Below are 21,358 nucleotides of genomic sequence, written 5' to 3' on the forward strand. Positions count from 1 at the left end.
CGAATAAACTAAATTTTAGTCATACATTGAGGGCAAAATTTATTCAGCCACATGTCTTTAGTAAAAAAAATGTCAATAAGCGTATATTTTTTGGTTTGCGCAAAAGTTATAGCGTCTACAAACTAGAGTACATTTTCTGGAATTTACACAGCTTTTAATTTATGACTGCCTATCTCATTTCTTGAGGTGCTAAAATGGCAGGGCAGTACAACCCCCCCCCAAATGACCCCATTTTGAAAAGTAGACACCCCAAGGAAATTGCTGATGGGTATGTTGAGCCCATTGAATATTTATTTTTTATTTTTTTTGTCCTAAGGGATTGAATAATGACAAAAAAAAAAAAAATTTTTACAAAAAGTTGTCACTAAATGATATATTGCTCACACATGCCATGGTTATATGTGGAATTGCACCCCAAAATATATTCCGCTACTTCTCCCAAGTATGGGGATACCACATGTGTGGGACTTTTTGGGAGTCTAGTCGCGCACGGCACCCCGAAAACCAATCACCACCTTCAGGATTTCTAAGGGTGCAAATTTTTGATTTGACTCCTCACTACCTATCACAGTTTCGAAGGCCATAAAATGCCAAAATAGCACAAAACCCCCCAAAATGACCCCATTTTGGAAAGTAGACACCCCAAGCTATTTACTGAGAGGCATGTTGAGTCCATGGAATATTTTATATTTTGCCACAAGTTGCGGGAATATTACAAACTTTTTTCTTTTTGCACAAAGTTGTCACTAAATGATATATTGCTCACACATGCTATGGGAATATGTGAAATGACACCCCAAAATACATTCTGCTGCTTCTCCTGAGTACAGGGATACCACATGTGTGGGACTTTTTGGGAGCCTAGCCGCGTATGGGACCCCGAAATCCAAGCACCGCCTTCAGGATTTCTAAGGGCATACATTTTTTATTTTACTCCTCACTACCTATCACTACCTATCACAGTTTTGAAGGCCATAAAATGCCAAGATGGCACAAAACCCCCCCAAATGACCCCATTTTGGAAAGTAGACACCCCAAGCTATTTGCTGAGGGCCATGTTGAGACCATTGAATATTTTTTTTTTGTCCCAAGGGATTGAATAATGACAAAAAATAATTTTTTTTTTTTTTTTTACAAAAAGTTGTCACTAAATGATATATTGCTCACACATGCCATGGTTATATGTGGAATTGCACCTCAAAATATATTCCGCTACTTCTCCCGAGTATGGGGATACCACATGTGTGGGACTTTTTGGGAGTCTACTCGCGCACGGCACCCCGAAAACCAATTACCACCTTCAGGATTTGTAAGGGTGCAAATTTTTGATTTGACTCCTCACTACCTATCACAGTTTCGAAGGCCATAAAATGCCAAAATAGCACAAAACCCCCCAAAATGACCCCATTTTGGAAAGTAGACACCCCAAGCTATTTACTGAGAGGCATGTTGAGTCCATGGAATATTTTATATTTTGCCACAAGTTGCGGAAATATTACAAACTTTTTTTTTTTGCACAAAGTTGTCACTAAATGATATATTGCTCACACATGCTATGGGCATAAGTCAAATTACATCCCAAAATAAATTCTGCTGCTTCTCCCGAGTACGGGGATACCACATGTGGGGGACTTTTTGGGAGCCTAGCCACGTACGGGACCCCAAAAACCAAGCACTGCCTTCCGGATTTAAATATAAAATGCTACCAAAAAAACTGTTAGCGATCGCAGGGATCAGGCCTGACTCTGCGATCTCTGCAGTTATGTGTTTAGTGTTTTGTAAGTGACAGTGATCGATCGATACTGCACTTGGGTGGGCTGGGCAGAGGGGCAAAACGCAGGTGCTAGCAGGTATCTGGGCTGATCCCGCTAACAATGCGTTTTTTGGAACCCTGAACTGCTGGGGACGCTAGTATAGATCTGATCAGATCAGATATTGATCTGTTCAGATTCTATACCACTACAGGAGGTTTATGCTTTGCGTGTGGGTGTTAGCGGTACTGGCACTAACCTAGCGCTGCCTGGGGCGACGCAGACCCTGACCCTAAAACCTAATTGATATCACCCGCCGGGTGATCAGGGGGTTAAACCTTTATTGGGTAATAAATGGTGGGTGCCCCGATGCTATAAAAAGCAAACTAACCAGAGTCACCCATAACACTTATACGGTGATCAGTGGTGAAAGGGTTAACTAGGGGCAATCAGGGGGTTCAAATTTTTATTAGGTAGTATATGGGGGTCCCTGGCACTATATAAAAACCTGACGGGGAACCTAAATAACTAACTGGCTAACTAGCGTCACCAGTGACACTTATACTGTGATCGCTGGTGAAAGGGTTAACTAGGGGCAATCAGGGTGTTAAAACCATTATTGGGTAGTATATGGGGGTACCTAACGCTATAAAAACCTGGCGGTGAACCTAAAAAAATAACTAGCTACCTAACGACACTAGTGACACTAATGCAGCGATCAGAAAAAACGATCGCTTAGTGACACTGGCAAAAGGGGGTGAAAGGGTTAACTAGGGGCAATCAGGGGGTTAAAACCATTATTGGGTAGTATATCGGGGTACCTAGCGCTATAAAAACCTGGCGGTGAACCTAAAAAAAAAACTAGCTACCTAGCGACACTAGCGACACTAATGCAGCAATCAGAAAAATGATTGCTTAGTGACAGTGGCAAAAGGGGGTGAAACGGTTAACTAGGGGCAATCAGGGGGTTAAAACCATTATTGGGTAGTATATCGGGGTACCTAGCGCTATAAATACCTGGCGGTGAACCTAAAAAAATAACTAGCTACCTAGCGACAGTAGCGACACTGATGCAGCGATCAGAAAAATGATCACTTAGTGACACTGGCAAAAGGGGGTGAAAGGGTTAACTAGGGGGAAATAAGGGGTTAAAACCATTATTGGGTAGTATATCGGGGTACCTAGCGATATAAAAACCTGGCGGTGAACCTAAAAAAATAACTAGCTACCTAGCGACAGTAGCGACACTAATGCAGCGATCAGAAAAATTATCGCTTAGTGACACTGGCAAAAGGGGGTGAAAGGGTTAACTAGGAGCAATCAGGGGGTTAAAACCATTATTGGGTAGTATATCGGGGTACCTAGCGATATAAAAACCTGGCGGTGAACCTAAAAAAATAACTAGCTACCTAGCGACAGTAGCAACACTGATGCAGCGATCAGAAAAATGATCGCTTAGTGACACTGGCAAAAGGGGATGAAAGGGTTAACTAGGAGCAATCAGGGGGTTAAAACCATTATTGGGTAGTATATCGGGGTACCTAGCGATATAAAAACCTGGCGGTGAACCTAAAAAAATAACTAGCTACCTAGCGACAGTAGCGACACTAATGCAGCGATCAGAAAAATGATCGCTTAGTGACACTGGCAAAAGGGGGTGAAAGGGTTAACTAGGAGCAATCAGGGGGTTAAAACCATTATTGGGTAGTATATCGGGGGAACCTAGCGAGATAAAAACCTGGCGGCGAACCTAAAAAAATAACTAGCTACCTAGCGACAGTAGCGACACTGATGCAGCGATCAGAAAAATGATCGCTTAGTGACACTGGCAAAAGGGGGTGAAAGGGTTAACTCTAGGGGCAATCAGGGGGTTAAATCTTTATTGGGGGGTGATAGGGGGCTACCCTGGACCTAACACTAACTGCCCTGACAGTTTTAACTGTTACAACTGACACTGAATGCATTGATCAGTAAAGAAATGATCAATGCAATCAGTGACACTGTGACTGGGGGGGCGGGGGGGGATCGGGGGGGGTTTGTGTACCTATGTGTACCTATGTGTCAGTGTAGTGTTTTGGTGCACTTACTTTGTGTCTTCTCCTCGTAGTCCGGTCAAAAAGACCGCCCCGAGGAGAATGACATCACTTCCTCCTTCCTGTGTAAACAATACACAGTGGGAGGAAGTACGTCATTGGTCAGAAGCGATCCAGAGGGGGTGGCCAGAAACCAACGGCCATCCCCTCATCACGGATCGCTCCTGGAGGGAAACGGACCGCCGTATCCAGCGGGAGGGGGTCCGATCGGACCCCCCACCCGCTGGAAGGCAGGCACGTACATCTACGTGCTTGTGCCTGCCTGTGCCATTGTGATGACGTACAATGGCAATACGGCGGTCCTTAAGTGGTTAATGCCAATGGTCCCAAAAATGTGTCAAAAATGTCTGACGTGTCCGCCATAATGTTGCAGTCATGATAAAAATCGCTGATTACTAGTAAAAAAAAATTATTAATAAAAATGCCATAAATCTATCCTCTGTTTTGTAGACGCTATAACTTTTGCACAAACCTATCAATATATGCTTATTTATTTTTTTTACCAAAAATATGTAGAAGAATACGTATCAGCCTAAACTGAGGAAAAAACATTTTTTTATATATTTGTGGGGGATATTTATTATAGCAAAAAGTTAAAAATAATGCGTTTTTTTCAAAAGTGGTGCTCTATCGCTTCAACATGCTTTTTTAATGTGTGTTTGATGCTTCAGTGGTGTTTTGATGATGCTTCGGTGGTGATTTTTTGAAGCTTTAACCACTTGAGATCCACGCTATAGCCAAATGACGGCTACAGCGCAGATCTCCTTTGCCGGGACTACGTCTATTCCCGTGCACGAGCGGCCTGCGTGCCCCCTGAGGGGCGCGCGCGGCGCGCTCTGTGATCGGCGAGTCCGTGAGACTCGCCTGATCACCGATCCGTGCAAGGGGTCGATCCCGACCCCTTATCACGTGATCAGCTGTCAGCCAATGACAGCTGATCATGTGATATAACGGAGCCGGTAAAAAAGGAGAAAAAAAAAAAAGCCAATCACCGGCGGTCGTGATCGGGACATCAGTCCCGATCACGGCCAGGCCTGCTTGTGCCCACCTGCCCCCTGCCAGTGCCCACCTGCCCCCTCCAAGTGCCACAATAATAAAATGTAAGTGCCCCCCGTCAGTGCCACCCAGCAGTGCCCATAGTGCCACCCAGCAGTGCCCACAGTGCCACCCAGCAGTGCCCACAGTGCCACCCAGCAGTGCCACCCACAGTGCCACCCACAGTGCCCACAATCTGCCTCAAAGGTACTGCACCCCAGTGCCACTTATCCGTGCCCATCAGTGTCATCTACCAGTGCCCAGCAGTGCCGCCCATCAGTGCCCAGCAGTGCCACCTATCAGAGCCACCTATCAGTGCCACCTATCAGTTCCCATCAGTCCCATCTATCAGTGGTACCTATCAGTGCCCATCCGTGCCACCCATCCGTGCCACCCATCTGTGCCACCCATCCGTGCCATCTTATCTGTGCCCATCTTTGCCCATCAGTGCCGCCTTATCTGTGCCCATCGGTGCCACCTTATCTGTGCCTATTAGTGCCGCCTTAACTATGCCTATCAGTGCCCACCAGTGCAGCCTATCAGTGCCCACCAATGCAGCCTATCAGTGCCCACCAATGCAGCCCATCAGTGCCCACCAGTGCAGCCTATCAGTGCCGCCTAATCAGCGCACTTCAATGAAGGAGAAAAATGACCCGTTTGCAAAATTTTATAACAAACTATTAAACATGATTTTTTTTTTTTTGCATCTTTTTTTGTTTGTTTAGCAAAAAATAAAACTCCGAGCTGTAACTAAATACCACCAAAAGAAAGCTCTATTTGTGGGAAAAAAAATGATAAAAATTTCATTTGGGTACAGTGTTGTATGCCCGCGCAATTGTCATTCAAAGTGCATCAGCGCTGAAAGCTGAAAATTGGTCTGGGACTGAGGGGGGTTTAAGTGCCCAGTAAGCAAGTGGTTAATGAAGCTTGGCCAATGCCTTGTGTGTTTGTTGATATCTCATACCTGAAAGTTCTCCAACACAAAACGAAGCTAAAGTTGAAGTAAAGGCTCTCAAAAGCTGCAGGTGCTTCAAGTGAGCTTTGCCATATACTTCTATGGAGGCTTTAAAGACGCTTTGAAACACCACTAAAGTGACATGGGGTATAATTTTTGAAGCAAAGCTGAAGCAAAGCGAAGCAAATGCAATGTGCTAACAGGACTATAAGCTAACCATTATATTAAGTGACCGGTGCTTTGACTGGCGTTCAGAGAGCTTTAACAAAGCCTGTCCGAAGCCTTGTTTTGAAGCAAGTGTAAACGAGCCCTTAAAGTAAATCCAAGTGTCTCTTAAATCAAAAAAGTATCAGCAAATACCTGCAGCAGCTTTTAGTGCCCTTGTTCTGCCTGAATGAAAGTTTGCTTTGATCCAGCAAAGCTGCAACACTTCAAGGACCTTGTCTGCTCCAGTGCCCCCTATAATAAACTGCCCTGATGGCAATTAGGAATGTGTATATTGGCAAACTACCAGAAGCTTTGCCCGATTAGAATGGCTAAGCATTTGGACAGAGCTTGGGCACTAAAAACGGCAGAAGGTATAAGCTATTGTAGTTTCACCTTGTATCTATGAGCAGATTTTTTGGCCTTGATTTACTTAATATTCATGCACAAGGATGATTTTTTTTTTGTATGAATTAATGATCAATTATTCTTTAGACTTGAAAAGGAATATATTTTTTTCCATCCATGATTTAAAAAATACTATGTTTCTATGTAATAAAACAAAATTTATAAAAAACATAAACAAAAAAAAAATCCAAAGTGTACGTACAATTACATTTTAATTCAGTTTTGGATAGAGGAGAGTAGTGTAGTAGTGTTAAAGCCCCTGTCTGTATATAGCTCACTTCCTGTCCCAGAAATGAGGCAAAATCTTTACAAAGTAAGGGGAATTACCCCCTTACACAGCTTTCATTGGCATAGGTATCCCCACTGAAACATTTTCCCTCACCCCTTGATCTGGTGGCAACTTTTACATTTTGGATTTCCGATTACATTTAATCACAGGATAAAAAGAGAGAGTGACTCTACCTAGTGGCGACACAGACCTTGATAAAAACTTGCCATTGGTTCCAACCCCTCCCTATACATACATGGCTATACATATACATACAGTTTGTCATTTCTCAGTTATTTAATAAAAAAATTATAATATACTGTGTGATAATACAAAACAAGCAAGCAAACAAATAAATAGATACAAAAAAAGCAAAATTAACCCATCCACCCAGAAAGTGAAATATTTTGTCAATTTCCCTGGGATTTACAAAACACATAAAAAAAAAAAATACGGTGTCAAAATAAAAAAACACATAAATAAGTAAATAGAAAGATTCACCATCTTATCTAAATGTGCACACTCTTTATGAAGGTCTCCTCATGCGCAACTCTGACAACTAATCTTACCTTCCTTTAATGGACACAGGTCTGTAGAGAGCAGTCAGGGAAATTGGACATTCATAATTCATTTGCTCCTGGATATCTGTAAAGTTGACGCTGAATGGCACTTGCTCACGTGTAACAATAATATTATAAGCCTAATATTTAAAAAATAGTTATTTAGCATATGCGTAAGATATTACACATTTGTAAATATAAACAAATGTGGAGAACATGTGTTAATTTATGTTATTTTTTTGCAATCAAACTAATTGTTACAAAGTATAAAATTAATTACTGACAATTACAACAACTTCCTAGACATAGCTTAGATCATTTTTAGACACTGCAACCTGGAGTTAGTCCAGTACAGCCTGGATATTTGATTTTTACTTTTTTTTTCCTCTTTTCTTGATTTTTTAACTGTTCAACTCTGGGTTTGATATTTCCCCAACCTCCAGCCGAAAAATACACATTTTGGCTGGGGTTCTACTTTAAATAGGTGTCTTTGGCTCTCTGTTCTCACACCTTCAGCAAAGCTGTTTTACATATTACAATAAATAATAACAATACTAATATTAGTAATAATAGTAACAATGATAAAAATGATAATAAATATATATAATAATAAAAAATATATAATATATATAGGCTGAATTCACAAAGCTTAAATACAGAGATAAGGCTCTTCAATTTAGTCATAAGTCTGTAATTTTCAAATCTCATTGGTTGAAAATATATTTTTTTTAATAAGGATTCTTATCCAGGTGTTGTAGCTTTGTAAATTGAGCCAAAGGCAGTATAATATACATTATGTTTTTTTAGAAATATACGGGTTATATCACCTGTGATTTGGTACCATCAGGAGACGTGACAAGCACTTCTGTAAGTGTATCTCCCACTGTGATGGAAAGTGGTTTAATAATCTCAGAACTTCCATTCACTGTCACTTTCATCTGGCTGTCCTGGACCAGAGGCTCTACAATAATGCTGTTATGGAAATATGGAACGGTACCTAGTTTTCAAGCAGAAATAACATAAGACAAAAATTAGCACACCTACATTTGCATTACCCAGACATACTGTACATTACGGATTGTTTATAAAGCAGTTTTTGCACTAAAAGGCGAGGTCTGCTTATAACTTCACCTGCCTGCCATGGATAATCATCAAAAGTTGGTTTTCACTCATGGCACCTAGAGAGGGTGATGTCACAATCCTTCTGTTGAGATCACCCGAAACAATGAGCATCTCAAATCTCATAAGAACATTCCTGCACTACACTGGAGTGTCTTCTTTTGCGAAATTTGGGATACTTATAGTATGGTAGCAATACAAGCTCTGCATTTGCAGTGACATTATGAGAATAGAGTAAAGCCGCATACACACAATCGGAATTTCTGACAGACTTGGTCTGGCGGACCGGAATCCGTCGCACAATTAGATTGTGTGTGGGCTCCAGCAGACTTTTTTTTCCCAAAAGTCAGACGGACCTAGAAATAAGACATGTTTCAAATCTATCTGACGGACTCAGGTCCGACGGACTAAAAATCGTGAAAACCATTCATCTGTGTGCTAGTCCGACGGACCAAATACGACGCAAGGGCAGCTATTGGCTACTGGCTATTGAACTTCCTTGTTTAGTCCCGTTTGCGTCATCACAATGAAAATTAACAGACTTTCAAACGGACTTAGTCTGGTAGTGTGTGGCCAAGTCCGTTTCATTCAGAAAGTCCATCGGACCTCTGCTGAAAGTCCGTCGGGAAGACCGTCAGACCTAGTCCGTCAAAAAAGTCCGGTCGTGTGTTTGCGGCATTAGGGTTAGGATTTAGTCATGTGCAAATTTGGCACATGTATAAAATGTTGACTGATGTGTTTCAACTGTGGTAAGAGAGTATATTTCCATTAACAACAAGGTATCACAATGGCACAGCACATTGACATGTACATGTACAATACTTCTCAACTACAGCTCATGTCTGTATATAGAAGGGGCTGAGTGTAGTGAAAGGCCAGGCCATATGCCTCAATTATTTTATACACATACCAAAACATTATATACAATTTGAATGCTTTCTAAGGTTCAGTATACCTTATAGTGAAACTGTTACTTAGCTAGTACATGTTTTTCTTTCCCTCTGCACCTATGCTACTTTTGATTGATAGGAGTAAAGAGAGATACCTGGTACTTCCAGGTATGGAAATCTTGTGACTCTTTCCCCTTTCCCTCATATAAAAGTGCTAGTGTTTGGTGACTGGTCACTTTGGCATACTGCAATCACAACTAGGTTTTTGATCCTAGCGAGCAAACAATGAGTGATGAAGCAAAGTGAGCAATTGCTGCTGAGTAGGGTGAAAATGAGATAATCCTGCTGTGTTACCCTTCACTGGCAAAGCACACCTTTTAGTCATGGTACATATGTAAACATTTTAATTATCCTGTAAAGCCATCAGACTTCACATATTTTTAAGAGGTCTGTCCTACTAAAAATCCTGCTTTTATCCTGGGTCTGCACTCCTCTTGTGGCCATTCTAAATGCTCCTTCCTTAAAGCGGATCTTTCACCAATTTTATGTTTTTTTGTTTTTTTTAATCGCAATATTTTTTAATATGTAAATAGTTAAAAATTCAGTCTCCAACCTTACACTTTCTCCCGCCTTGCCTAGGCAAGAATGACATACCTTTAGCCATCCACAGCCTCTTGGGATAATCACATGATCCACCCCAATAGCTTGCAGTTCTGTAAGTGCCGACGTCTTGCAAGATTTCCCTTCTGCATAGCTAAAATCTATGCAGGCGTGGATGTTCCAAGAGGTTGTGGGCAGCTGAAGGTATGCCACTTTGGAGAAATAAGGAAGTGGAAGGATTTGGGGGGGGGGGGGCACCAAAATGTTCAGGAATAGCAAAGCGATTTTGCTGTTGAAATAAACTAAACATATGTATAAGAAACCCTCTACTTTTCCCATCCAACTAAAATAGCAAACTGAATGAACGACAAATATTGTCAGAAAAGCTAGTATGCTTACTAGCTTAGGGTTGAAGGAAGATATGAATGGTTTATTCTGAGAGTCTCCAATCTTGTCAGTACAAGGGCCACATTGTATATTTTACAAATATTCACGCCCCCCCCCCCCCCCCCCCCAATTTTATAAAAGAATGATCAAAATTTAAATGAAAATACAAAAATGCTTTTTAAGAAAAAAAAAGTCCATTACATCAGAGTCCATCTTTCACATCAGAAGCTCCCCTATCCCATCAGAGGCCCCTTTCTTCAGAGTCACCTCTCACATCAGATCTCCCTTTCACATCAGGAGCCCCATCACATAAGAGCACCCTCCTTCATATCATAGTTCTGGCCTTTTACATCAGAAGTCTCCCCCATCCATCACATCAGATGCCCCCCATTACATCAGAATCCCCCCCCCCCCCCTATCAGAATTGTTGTGGGCCATGTAAAATCTTGTAGAGGGCCCTCGGACCATAGTTTGGAGACCCCTGGTTTATGCTGCAAATAATATGATGCCATCACACAACTAGAGAGTGACAGTTATACTTGGACCTTAGTAATTCATAGACCCAAAAACAATTGTACTCTCCCTTTTAGCTCTAAGGGTGAGGCCGCATACACACGGGCGGACTGTTCGCCCAACTTTGTCCGTCCAACAGTTTCGGCAAACAGTCCGCTCAAAATTAGCATGGACGGACATGGCCACACACGACGAACGAACAGTTTGCTGAAACCGTGCGCGATGACGTGAACGGCACGTACGACGGGACGAAAAATACGACGTCCTATACACTGCATTATAGCTTTCGGCGTGAAAATCCTTTCTGAGCATGCGCGCAACTTTGTTTGACGAACAAGCCTACACATGAGCGGACTGTTCGCTGAAACAAGGTTTCAGCGGACAGTTTTTCGGAAATTCCGAAAAACCTTGTCCGTCCAACTGTCCGCTGAAACTGTCCGCTGAAAGCCCACACACGAGCGGACTGTCCGCCCAAACACTGTTCAGCGGACAAAGTTGGGCGAACAGTCCGCCCGTGTGTACGCGGCCTCAGGTAAAATAGTTATGGTAAACATAGTGGTCACACTGGGTGCTTTATTCTGTTAATTTCAGATGACTTTTTTGTACACAGTGCTAAATATAGAGAAAAATGGTGAACTATTATATCTGTTGATACACTTTTAAACATCAATGGAAAAACAGTAATTAAATCTGCAGGAGACTTATTAATACCAGTTAAAAAGCTGAAATTGCAGTAATAACTCTGCAAAGACTTGCAGATTAAATGCAAACAGGAAGCAAACATAATTATTACCAGGTAATGCTCTGCTGGATAGTGAACATCAGAGATCATAAAACATCTCCAAGTGCTTATATTAAAAGCTTAACTTCTTTGTAAATAGATTACACAATCCCATTTCCAAATCTCAGTGACGTTAGGCAGACGGACATTTTGTGGACTAAAATTAACAGTCACAAATGAGTGATTGACTTCATGCTAAAATTAGAATGTTTCCTGTAACATGTATTACAAAAGATAGCCATTGACATATGTACTTTCAGGAGTACTGCTCGAGGACCACTTTATAAAGCTGGCCATACATGGGTTGGTTTTTTCATTCAATCAGCAGGTTGAATAAAAGAAACTGAACTGATTTCCCCATCCACAAATTCAATATGGATGAGGGAGTCCTCCGTGCTGTATCACTGTAGTCTGACAGCAAGAAGACTTCCCTGCTGTCAAAATATACAAATCAGTGCTGCAGCCTATTGCCTGTAGTACTGATTGAGCGAAAATATACTCTCAGGGTGGTTAAGTAGATCGACTTCTGTTCAACCCCGTTGAGGCTGGTGCTCAATTTATTTTGGGGGGGGGCAAACGCTTCTCCTCTGGTTGCTTTTCCTCCCCACCAATCCGGTCTCAGGACCCACTTCCTGTCTTTACTGGCCAGGAGGAGAAGCAGGAAGACAATAGAAAATGTTGATTCGCTATTGCCACAAGTGTGTGGGCTCATGGTGCAGTACTCTGCATCCTATTTGAAGCCAATTAGAGCTTCCAGCAAAAAAAAACCTGTAGAACTCTATGCATCCAGGGCCCATAGAGATTAGGGGGGTGGTGCCCCTGTGCCCCATATGGAAGGGCCGCCGCTGGTTCAACCACAGTGGTCACACATGGATTGAAATTCAGCTGGTCTCTGCTGTACCATTCATGACCAGCTTTAGGCATACTAAAAGACAAAAGATCTCTTATCAGGAAATCTATTATTTAGAAAATGCTAAAATGTGGATTAGCCAAAAAAACATGTTACACATATATATCATTCTTCTGTGTTACCAGGGCTTACACCAAGAAGAAAACATTTAAAACTACCTACAGACATCATATGGTTTAAAAAAAAAAAATCTTTTTGTAAACAAAAGATCTTTGGATCAGCTATGCATGCTTCTTTTTGCCTGTGGAATAGAAAGGGAAGCTCCATTAGAGACCCGTGGTACTGGTTTATTGTAGCCCACGTTCACACTAGTGAATTTTGTCATGCATCTGCCATCTTCCTGCAATGTATGACAATGGAAATCACATTATTACCAATGGTGTACATCAATGTAATATGGGACAATGTGCTATACATTGGGGTTGATGTACAAAAACTGGAGAGTGCAAATTTTGGTGCAGGTGTGCACAGTACCAATTCACTTCTAACTTCAGCTTTTGCAATTAAGCTTTGACATAAAAAAAAAATTGGAAGCTGATTGGTTTCTATGCAGAGCTGCACCAGATTTTGCACTCTCCAGTTTTAGTAAATAAACCCCATGGCATGAATTACAAGGGGCGGAGGGGAGAAGAAGCAGAAACAGTCACTGAAACAGCTAGAGCTGCCCCACATTTGGAGAAAAAGAAGACATTTGCTTTCCAAAATGCAGTGGATGGTGGAAGCCACTCCCTGACAGCAGGGAGGTGCATGGAAAGGCAGGATCAACCAGTTATTTACAAAAAAAATGAATATGTGCATGATAGAAACCTACTACATACAGCTAGAAGAAGTACATTTAAAGGCATATACACATTTATATTTTTAGGATTTAGTGACACTTCAGGGTGTTCCCAGGTGCTCTGTACTACGGCAACATTGGCATGCAGGCACCTGCAGTTACCCGCTCTTTGGTGTCAGTTTAGATTTGCATATTTCCCAACTTTTTGAGATGGGAACAAAGGACACCTGTTACCAAAGGTATGTAGGCATAGGACACACCCCCTGCCATGCCACTTTAAAGGAGAATTCTACAAAAAAAAATGATTTGTTAAACCCCCAAGTGCTTTTTTTTTTACCAATACTATTCCTTTTCTCCTGGCTTTTGAAATGTACAAATGCAGCACTTTAAAAATTGGATGAAAGGTTTAGCACTGCCAAACACTTTTTGAAAGACAAAAAGTGCATTTTATATACAACTACATAGATCAGACCAACATGAGGGACAAATGAGGAGGAAAGAGGGACAGAGGGACTTTGTTCCAAATCAGGGACAGTTCCTCGAAATCAGGGACAGTTGGGAGCTATGCATTTGTATTGGGACCAGACGAATAGGTGCACTATACAAGTTATATCATAAGATACTAATGGGACCTACATGAATATTCAAAGGTATTGGGAGAAAAGGATGGCACTAGCTTCAGATCTTCAGATAAATGTATCCCTTCGAGTAAAGCCTGATTTGCAGATAACTTTGTGATTTCTAGAATGTATTTCTTGACAGTTCCATCTTCAGCAGTCACCTCTACAACCACGGAATTGAGGCCATCTTTCAACATCACAACCTTCGAACCTTCACCTCCCTGAAATAAATAAAGTACAAGAAGTTCTGAAAGTGCCTTTGCATCTTCAAATGTTTGTTAAATAATACAATTTTCCTTATTTTTGTCTTATTTATGTTGCAGCCTGATACTACAGTTGTTTAAATTATTTTTTTCCCATTAATCCACACACAGTACCCCATAATTACCAAGTGAAAATAGAATTTTAAAAATGTCTGTGAATTTATTAAAAAGAAAAAAAGAAAATATCTAATTTACATGTATTTAGATCCTTTACTCAGTACTAGAGTTGGGCAAACGGTTCGGGCCAAGCAAAAGTTCAGCCTGAATATCACCTGTTTCGCCCGTTCGGAGATCACCCAAATTTGTGGAGCGCTCGGCAGGCAAACACTGTGCATCCTAATTGGAGTCGTATTTTAGTCAACTAAAATGTCCAGTACATTTTAGTCATCTAAAATCTAATGGGTTTCTAAAATCGACCATAAACCTCCAGAATACACAGGCATTGTTTCAAGGCGCAAAATATCGTGGCAAAGCCGGGGACACGATAGTGGAAACATAGCCTTAGGCTGGGTTTACACTAGAACATGCAGTGGCTCAAAGCAGTAGTCTGGTGCGTCTCCATTCACCATTTCAGGTCAGATTTCAGCCCTTATTTGGGCTGAATTCGGACCTGAGATGGACCAAAAGACGCACAGGGCTCCTGTGCAATTCGCATCGGAGCCACTGCGGAGATGCGCTGTGGAAACCCGCATCCAATTCGAATAATTGTGAATCCAGCCTAACAGTTATGTTGTTTGGATCAGTGGTTCTCAACCTCAGTCCTCAAGTTCCCCCAACAGGCCATGTTTTTGGAACTTCCCTTAGATAAAATAGCTCTTATCAATACAATGTCATGTCAATCATCTGTAGGAGGAACATTCTTCTCAATGACCACCATTGTAAGATGCATTATTCCCATTGACCACTAACGTAATGAACTTCCTTTCCACTGACCACCATTGCATGATGCATTCTTCCTATTGACCACCAATGTAGTAACTTTCTTCCATTAATCACCACTGTAAGGAGCATTCTTCTCACTGACCACCACTGTAAGGAGCATTCTTCCCTCTCGCAACCAATGTAATTAACTTTTTTCCCACTGGCCACCATTGTAACATATACTCTTCCAATTGACAACCATGGTTAGGAACTTTCTTCCCACTGATCCCCATTGTAAGGAAAATTCTTCCCACTAACCATCAATGTTAGGAACTTTCTTCCCACTGACAAACATTGTAAGGAAAATTCTTCCCACTTGACCATCAATGTTAGGAATTTTCTTCCCACTGCCCACCATTGTAAGGAGTATTCTTCACACTGACCATCAATGTAAGGCACTTTCTTCCCACTGCCCACCATTGTAAGGAGTATTCTTCACACTGACCATCAATGTAAGGCACTTTCTTCCCACTGCCCACCATTGTAAGGAGTATTCTTCACACTGACCACTAATGTAAGGAACTTTCTTCCCACTGATCACCATTGTAAGGGAAATTCTTCCCACTGACCAGTAATGTAAGAAACATTCTCCCACTGACCACAGATGCAAGGAACTTTCTTCCCACCCACCAATCTAAGAGAAAATTTCAATGACTACCACCAGAAAGTTATTTTGTTGAACCGAGCAGCTCTGGGTGTCAGGTATGCTAGATTCCTTATTATTAATTTTTATGGGGCAACTTACTGTTTACACTAAAGTGCACCATCAACTGCAGATTGTATAAGTTTAATTACTGGCAGGGATTCCTGAGTTTCCTCAATGTTAAGAAGGTTGAAATAGGCTGGTTTAGGTTGTACAATGAATCTCCAATCTTACAGATATCAATTACAGGAAATAAGAGGAGAGGTGAATTATATTTCTTCGCTGCACTCACCAGCACTGTGCAGGAGGCTCCGTTATCACTGGGATAGGCATCTACTGTGATTTGCTTCCGTTGACTTGGCACTGTCACTTTGTACTTTGTGATGTCGGGTTTAAAAGCAGGCTCCAGCTTTACCCCAGGAACAGAGAGCTTTTCGAGGTCACAGTTGTTCATTTCTAGGTCACTGTATATACAACCTAAATACACGGCCTGAATGGATTCCTATTGCTAAATGCAAATTAAAGAAGAAAAACAAGAAGAATATCTATGAAATATGTATCAAAAGAAATGTGCAATGATAAATAAAATAAGGGCAAATTGTGAATTGTGGAAAGAATACTCCCTCCATGCCTTTCACTGAAAGGTAGGCTGTACATACTATGTATGGGCATATATAGAAAGATATACAGCACATAAATGAGAACACACAGAAGAAAATGTAATTAAAGTGAAACATTAGTCATAAAAATAAGTCCTGCTAGATCACTAAAGGCTGGCCCCTTCTTGCAGGTATAGCTACCCTGTTTCCCCCAAAATAAGACCTAGCGTGATTGTCGGTGATGGCTGCGATATAAGCCCTACCCCCCAAATAAGCCCTAGTTAAAGTCCTTGTAGGTCTTATTTTCAGGGTAGGGCTTATTTTTGTAGAAACAGGGTAGGGCTTATTTGGGGGGTAGGGCTTATATTGCAGCCATCACAGACAATCACGCTAGGTCTTATTTTCTGGGAAACAGGGTATGTAAAACATTTTAAAAAAATGCCTATACTGTTTAAAATCCAGGAATACACTGTCTCACCCTGCTCTCCACATGTTCAGCTGCACTCCATTTTTAGGCACTGCTGAGTTTGTAGAGGCCGATCTGCCGACAGCCTTAAAGCGGAATTAACCCCTCCTCTCCTTTACAATCATGAATGCTGCTTCTGTTTGGTCTGCAACTACCATGGTGCTGCACATGTGATCAGTTAGGACGACAGCCATTTAATGGTATGACAGTTTGCATAACTCCCAACTGTCCCTGATTTGGAGGGACTGTCCCTGATTTGGAGCAATGTCCCTCTGTCCTCCTCATTTGTCCCTCATTTTGGTCTGATCTATATAGTTGTATATAAAATGCACTTTTTTATCTTTCAAATGGTGTTTCCCAGTGCTAAACCTTTCATCCAAATTCTAAATTGCTGCTGGATTTAATTAACATTTTTTGTTGTTTAATTCTCCTTTAAGGGGCATGGCAGGGGGCATGTCTTCTGCCAACTTACATTTGCTAGTAGGTGTCCCTCATTCCCATTTTAAAATGTTAGGAGGTATGAGTTTGGTTGAGGACACAATCAAATCAAACAGTTTTTGGAAACTGGCCAATCAATGGGTTTAGTTCCGCTTTATGATTTACACCTGGGGCTTTGGGCTTCAGCAGAATGGCAGGAAGGAACACTGCTGGAAGCAATTTACAGCACACACTCATTTTGGTAGCATAATTATTAATGTAGAATGTATGTTTCTTGCTAAAGAATTATTTTTTATTAAGTTGTTATGGGTAAGGTTCCGCTTTAACTACCTGAGCTCTGGAAGGTTTTACCCCCTTCATGACCAGGCCATTGTTTTGCTACTCAGCACTGTGCTCTTTAAGGGCCGGTTCACACTGCAGGCGAGGCGAGGCGACTCCGACTTGCCTCGCCGCGACCTGCCGCGACCTCAGCGGCAACTTGCAGATGACTTCTGTATAGAAGTCAATGCAAGTCGCCCCGAGGTCGCCCAAAAGTAGTACAGGAACCTTTTTTCTGAGTCGGAGCGACTCGAGTCGCTCCTCTCAGAACGGTTCCATTGTACAGAACGGGGGCGACTTGCGAGAGCGAGGCGAGGCGAGTCGTGTCGCCTCGCATCGCCCGCTGTGTGAACCGGCTCTAACTGGCAATTGCTCGGTTATGCAACACTGTATCAAAATAAAATTTTGTATCATTTTTTCCACACAAATAGAGCCTTCTTTTGGTGGTATTTGATCACCACTGTTTATTTTTTGTTTGCTATATAAACAAAAATTTTGAAAAAAAGAACATTATTTTCTAATTTACTTTTGTTATAAAATATATCCAATAAAATCAAATTTCATCATAAAAATTAGGCCAAAATGTATTCTGCTACATGTCTTTGGTAAAATCAAATCCCAATAAGTGTTGATTAATTGGTTTGTATGAAAGTTATTGCATCTACAAACTATGGTATATATTTGAAAATTAATCAATACTGATGTTTGGACAGCCTGTCTCATTTCTTGAGGCCTCAAAATACCAGGACAGTATAAATCTCTCTCAAATTACCCTTTTTTGGAAAGTAGACAGTCTGAGTCATTTAGTAAGAGGAATGGCGAGTTTTTGAAGTTGAATTTTTTTTTATAATTTAAGAAATTCAATTTTTTCAAAATGTTTTTATATATTGTCGCCAGTCCAGTACGTTGTTATCATATGACTGGTGTGGCAGTGATCAGTGATACTGACTGGTAAAGGTATGGTAAAATACAGAAATACATTTTTATTCAATTCTTTAAACATTTTTTAACATTTTTCTGTTTACATTTATTTTTTTTTGCATACTTTCATTAGCCCTTGTACACACGGTTGGATATTCCGATGTCCGATCGGACCGTGTGTGGGCTCCATCAGACTGTTTCCGTCAGAATATCCGACTGACAAAGTTTTGGAGCTGGGCTATAAAATTTTCAGACAACATGATCCGATCGGACTTTGTCCGATCGTTTGTAGAGAATTCCGATCGGACAAAGCATGCTCAGATCAAATTACGACACCAAACTATTGGCTACTAGCGGCAACGTAGTCCCGTCGCAAGGCGCGAACGTCATCACATTCCGAACGATCGGATTTTCCGACAACTTTGTCCAACCGTGTGTATGCAACACCACTTTCGGACAAAATCCGTCAGAAAAAATCCAGCGGATTTTGTTGTCAGAATGTCCGACCGTGTGTACAAGGGCTTAGAGTAGTTCAGTGTCACCATAGTAACAATATACTACTCAGGGATTTTTAAAAACATTTTTACACTTTGATTGCTGTTACATTGATGGTCATTGTAACAGGAATGTTTTGAACTGTCATGTATGGGTTACATTCATAACAGCTATGATTACTAGTGATCTGTGATTGGCTACACCTAATCACATAGGACAGGGCACTGTGATTGGTTCGGGTACCATGTGATAGCTGTGGGTCAGTCACAGCATCACTCAATAGGAAACACAGCTGTTATGAATGAAATTCATTCATAACAGCTTTATTGACATTTCGATCATGTGATCGCATAGCTGCCAGGATCCACCGGTTTACATCGATTGCCTCCCTAACCTGGAACAGGCTGGATGACATACATGTACGTGATCCAGCCTGTCCGTGCTGGCATCCTGCAGTAAATGTAGTGGTTACAGTGAAGGGCCATCCAAAATAAATGCATTAATATTCTTAAAAAAAAAAAAAAAAAAACTACCTTAACTACTTTAACTTACCTGAAACCGCTGTTGCTAGACAGTCTTCCTAATCTGCCTCTTCCTATTCCGCGGCGCTTCCTCCTCTTCGGTCAGCAGCCCCATTGCCTTCTGGGACATGTGTGTGTCCCAGAAAACAACAGGGCCATTCACAAAGCGCCGCGCGACTGCCTGTTTCCCTTCGTTAAGATGCAGGCACTGACTGCCGATCTGATGGATGGATCGGCCTCGAGGAGGCCGACATTGCGGGATCGCTGGACAAGTAAGTGTCTTTATTAAAAGTCAGCAGCTACAGTGTTTGTAGCTTTAAAATACATTTGATAAAATATAAAAATTGTATTCCAGGTACTGCTTAAAGCATAACTAGAGACAGAAGCTTTTTTTAAGTTTTGGATAGAGTGGAGATGGATTAGAACACCTGTCAGGCTTTTATTGATCTATTTGTCCTGTTTACTGTTATCATTGAAAGTGAAAGTGAAAGAAAATCCCATATTGTGTGTTATCCCCAGAACAGTAACAATAGGGAATGTTCCAAAAGGGATATTCGTTCTGATGACAGCCAGGGATCTCCTCACAGGAATGATAAACTTCAACCTTCTATTCTAAATTCATAGCTAACCCAGTGTTCCTAAGCTGTATTTTTAACTTCCTAAAGTAGAAATAAAGGCAATTTTTTTCATCTACACAAAGTCAAGCAATATGAAGCTGACCATACATTATACAATCTGATTGTACAATCTCCTGTGAATCTGCCAACTATGTACTGTAAGAGCCTTTGCTATTGGATAAAAATTGATTGGCTTTTATGGGTTTGACCTCATATTACTTAGTTTTGGTACATTTTAAGTGGTTGTATACTTCAACTTCATTGAAAAATAAACAAAGCACATCCCAATATAGTATGTGCTAGCCTGAATCCAAAGCACCGAGTGTGGCTCCTCTCTGATCAGTCCCATCTCTGCTATCTGCATGAGAAACTTCTGACAGTTTTTCCTGACACAGCAGCCTAGAGGTAGATAGCCCGCCCCCCTCAAGCACACACAAGGTAAATTGTAGTCTTAGCTCTGTATTTTATTTTTTAGTCTATTAGCGGGGGGCTGTGTCCCTTCCCTCCACCCAGTTATGCGATATCAGAGAACATTATGCTCTATGTTCTGCAGTGTGTGTGATGTCAGATCCCTGCCTACTGAGAAAAAAACCTTTGATCTGTTTGTTTTTAGAATGATCAACACGATAAATGGCCACAGATAAACAGGTACACCTTATGTAGAAGGATTTGTTTCATCTCTGTGTATCAATTGAGGATAGACACTTCACTGGGTCTATGTAAGGGCTTACAACCATCTGAAGACATCAATTGATGAAACGCGTAGGGCGGACTTTCGGCACATCAATTTCAGTAACGTCATATCGTAACGGGAATGCACAGCAGTGGTGTACTTGTTTACAGTAAGGCCGATTATTATGAGTGCAGATTTAGTCGTTTGTTTACTGTAAGTGGGCTACCTGTTGTATGACTATGTGATTTTATTTCTTTAACAAACCCTGCACAATGACGTTTTTTCCTTTGGTTGGCTGTTAAGAGGAGAAGGAGGACAGTATCCCAGGCATCCTGGATGGTGATGGATGAGGAGGAGGAGTGGCATTCTTCTTTTGTAAAAAAAAAAAGGTGCTTTGACTTACTTATTTATTAGAAGGGGTCACATAGTTATCTGGTGAGTGAGCACTTTTTACATTTGAGTCGCCTGTGGTGTCACGGTGGGATTGGATTTTGGGGTTGGATTCAAATTGTGTATATTGCTAACCTTAGATCTACATCCTGATAAGGTAAGGATTTAGATCTGTTACCTAGTTGACTGGGTGTAAAATATTAGATAGGGCAGGATATGGC

General features: G+C 41.3%; 1 protein-coding gene across 3 annotated transcripts in view; it reads right to left on the reverse strand.

Moving 5' to 3' along the window:
* LOC143987310 (uncharacterized) overlaps positions 1 to 21,358 on the reverse strand; it is a 134,658-nt gene that overhangs the window by 110,869 nt on the left and 2,431 nt on the right. For all 3 annotated transcript variants that reach the window (XM_077485947.1, XM_077485946.1, XM_077485945.1), the window contains exons 2-5: positions 15,992 to 16,207; positions 13,889 to 14,093; positions 8,102 to 8,271; positions 7,284 to 7,414 (exon numbers count right to left, since the gene is read on the reverse strand). In XM_077485947.1, the coding sequence (XP_077342073.1) occupies positions 7,284 to 7,414; positions 8,102 to 8,271; positions 13,889 to 14,093; positions 15,992 to 16,153 (668 nt within the window). In that variant the 5' untranslated portion in view covers positions 16,154 to 16,207. The remainder of the gene's footprint in view (positions 1 to 7,283; positions 7,415 to 8,101; positions 8,272 to 13,888; positions 14,094 to 15,991; positions 16,208 to 21,358) is intronic.

This window comes from Lithobates pipiens, unplaced genomic scaffold (genome assembly GCF_037356315.1).
Source record: "Lithobates pipiens isolate NorthernLeopardFrog02 unplaced genomic scaffold, aLitPip1_a1.2 Scaffold_18, whole genome shotgun sequence".
NCBI classification, from domain to species: domain Eukaryota; kingdom Metazoa; phylum Chordata; class Amphibia; order Anura; family Ranidae; genus Lithobates; species Lithobates pipiens.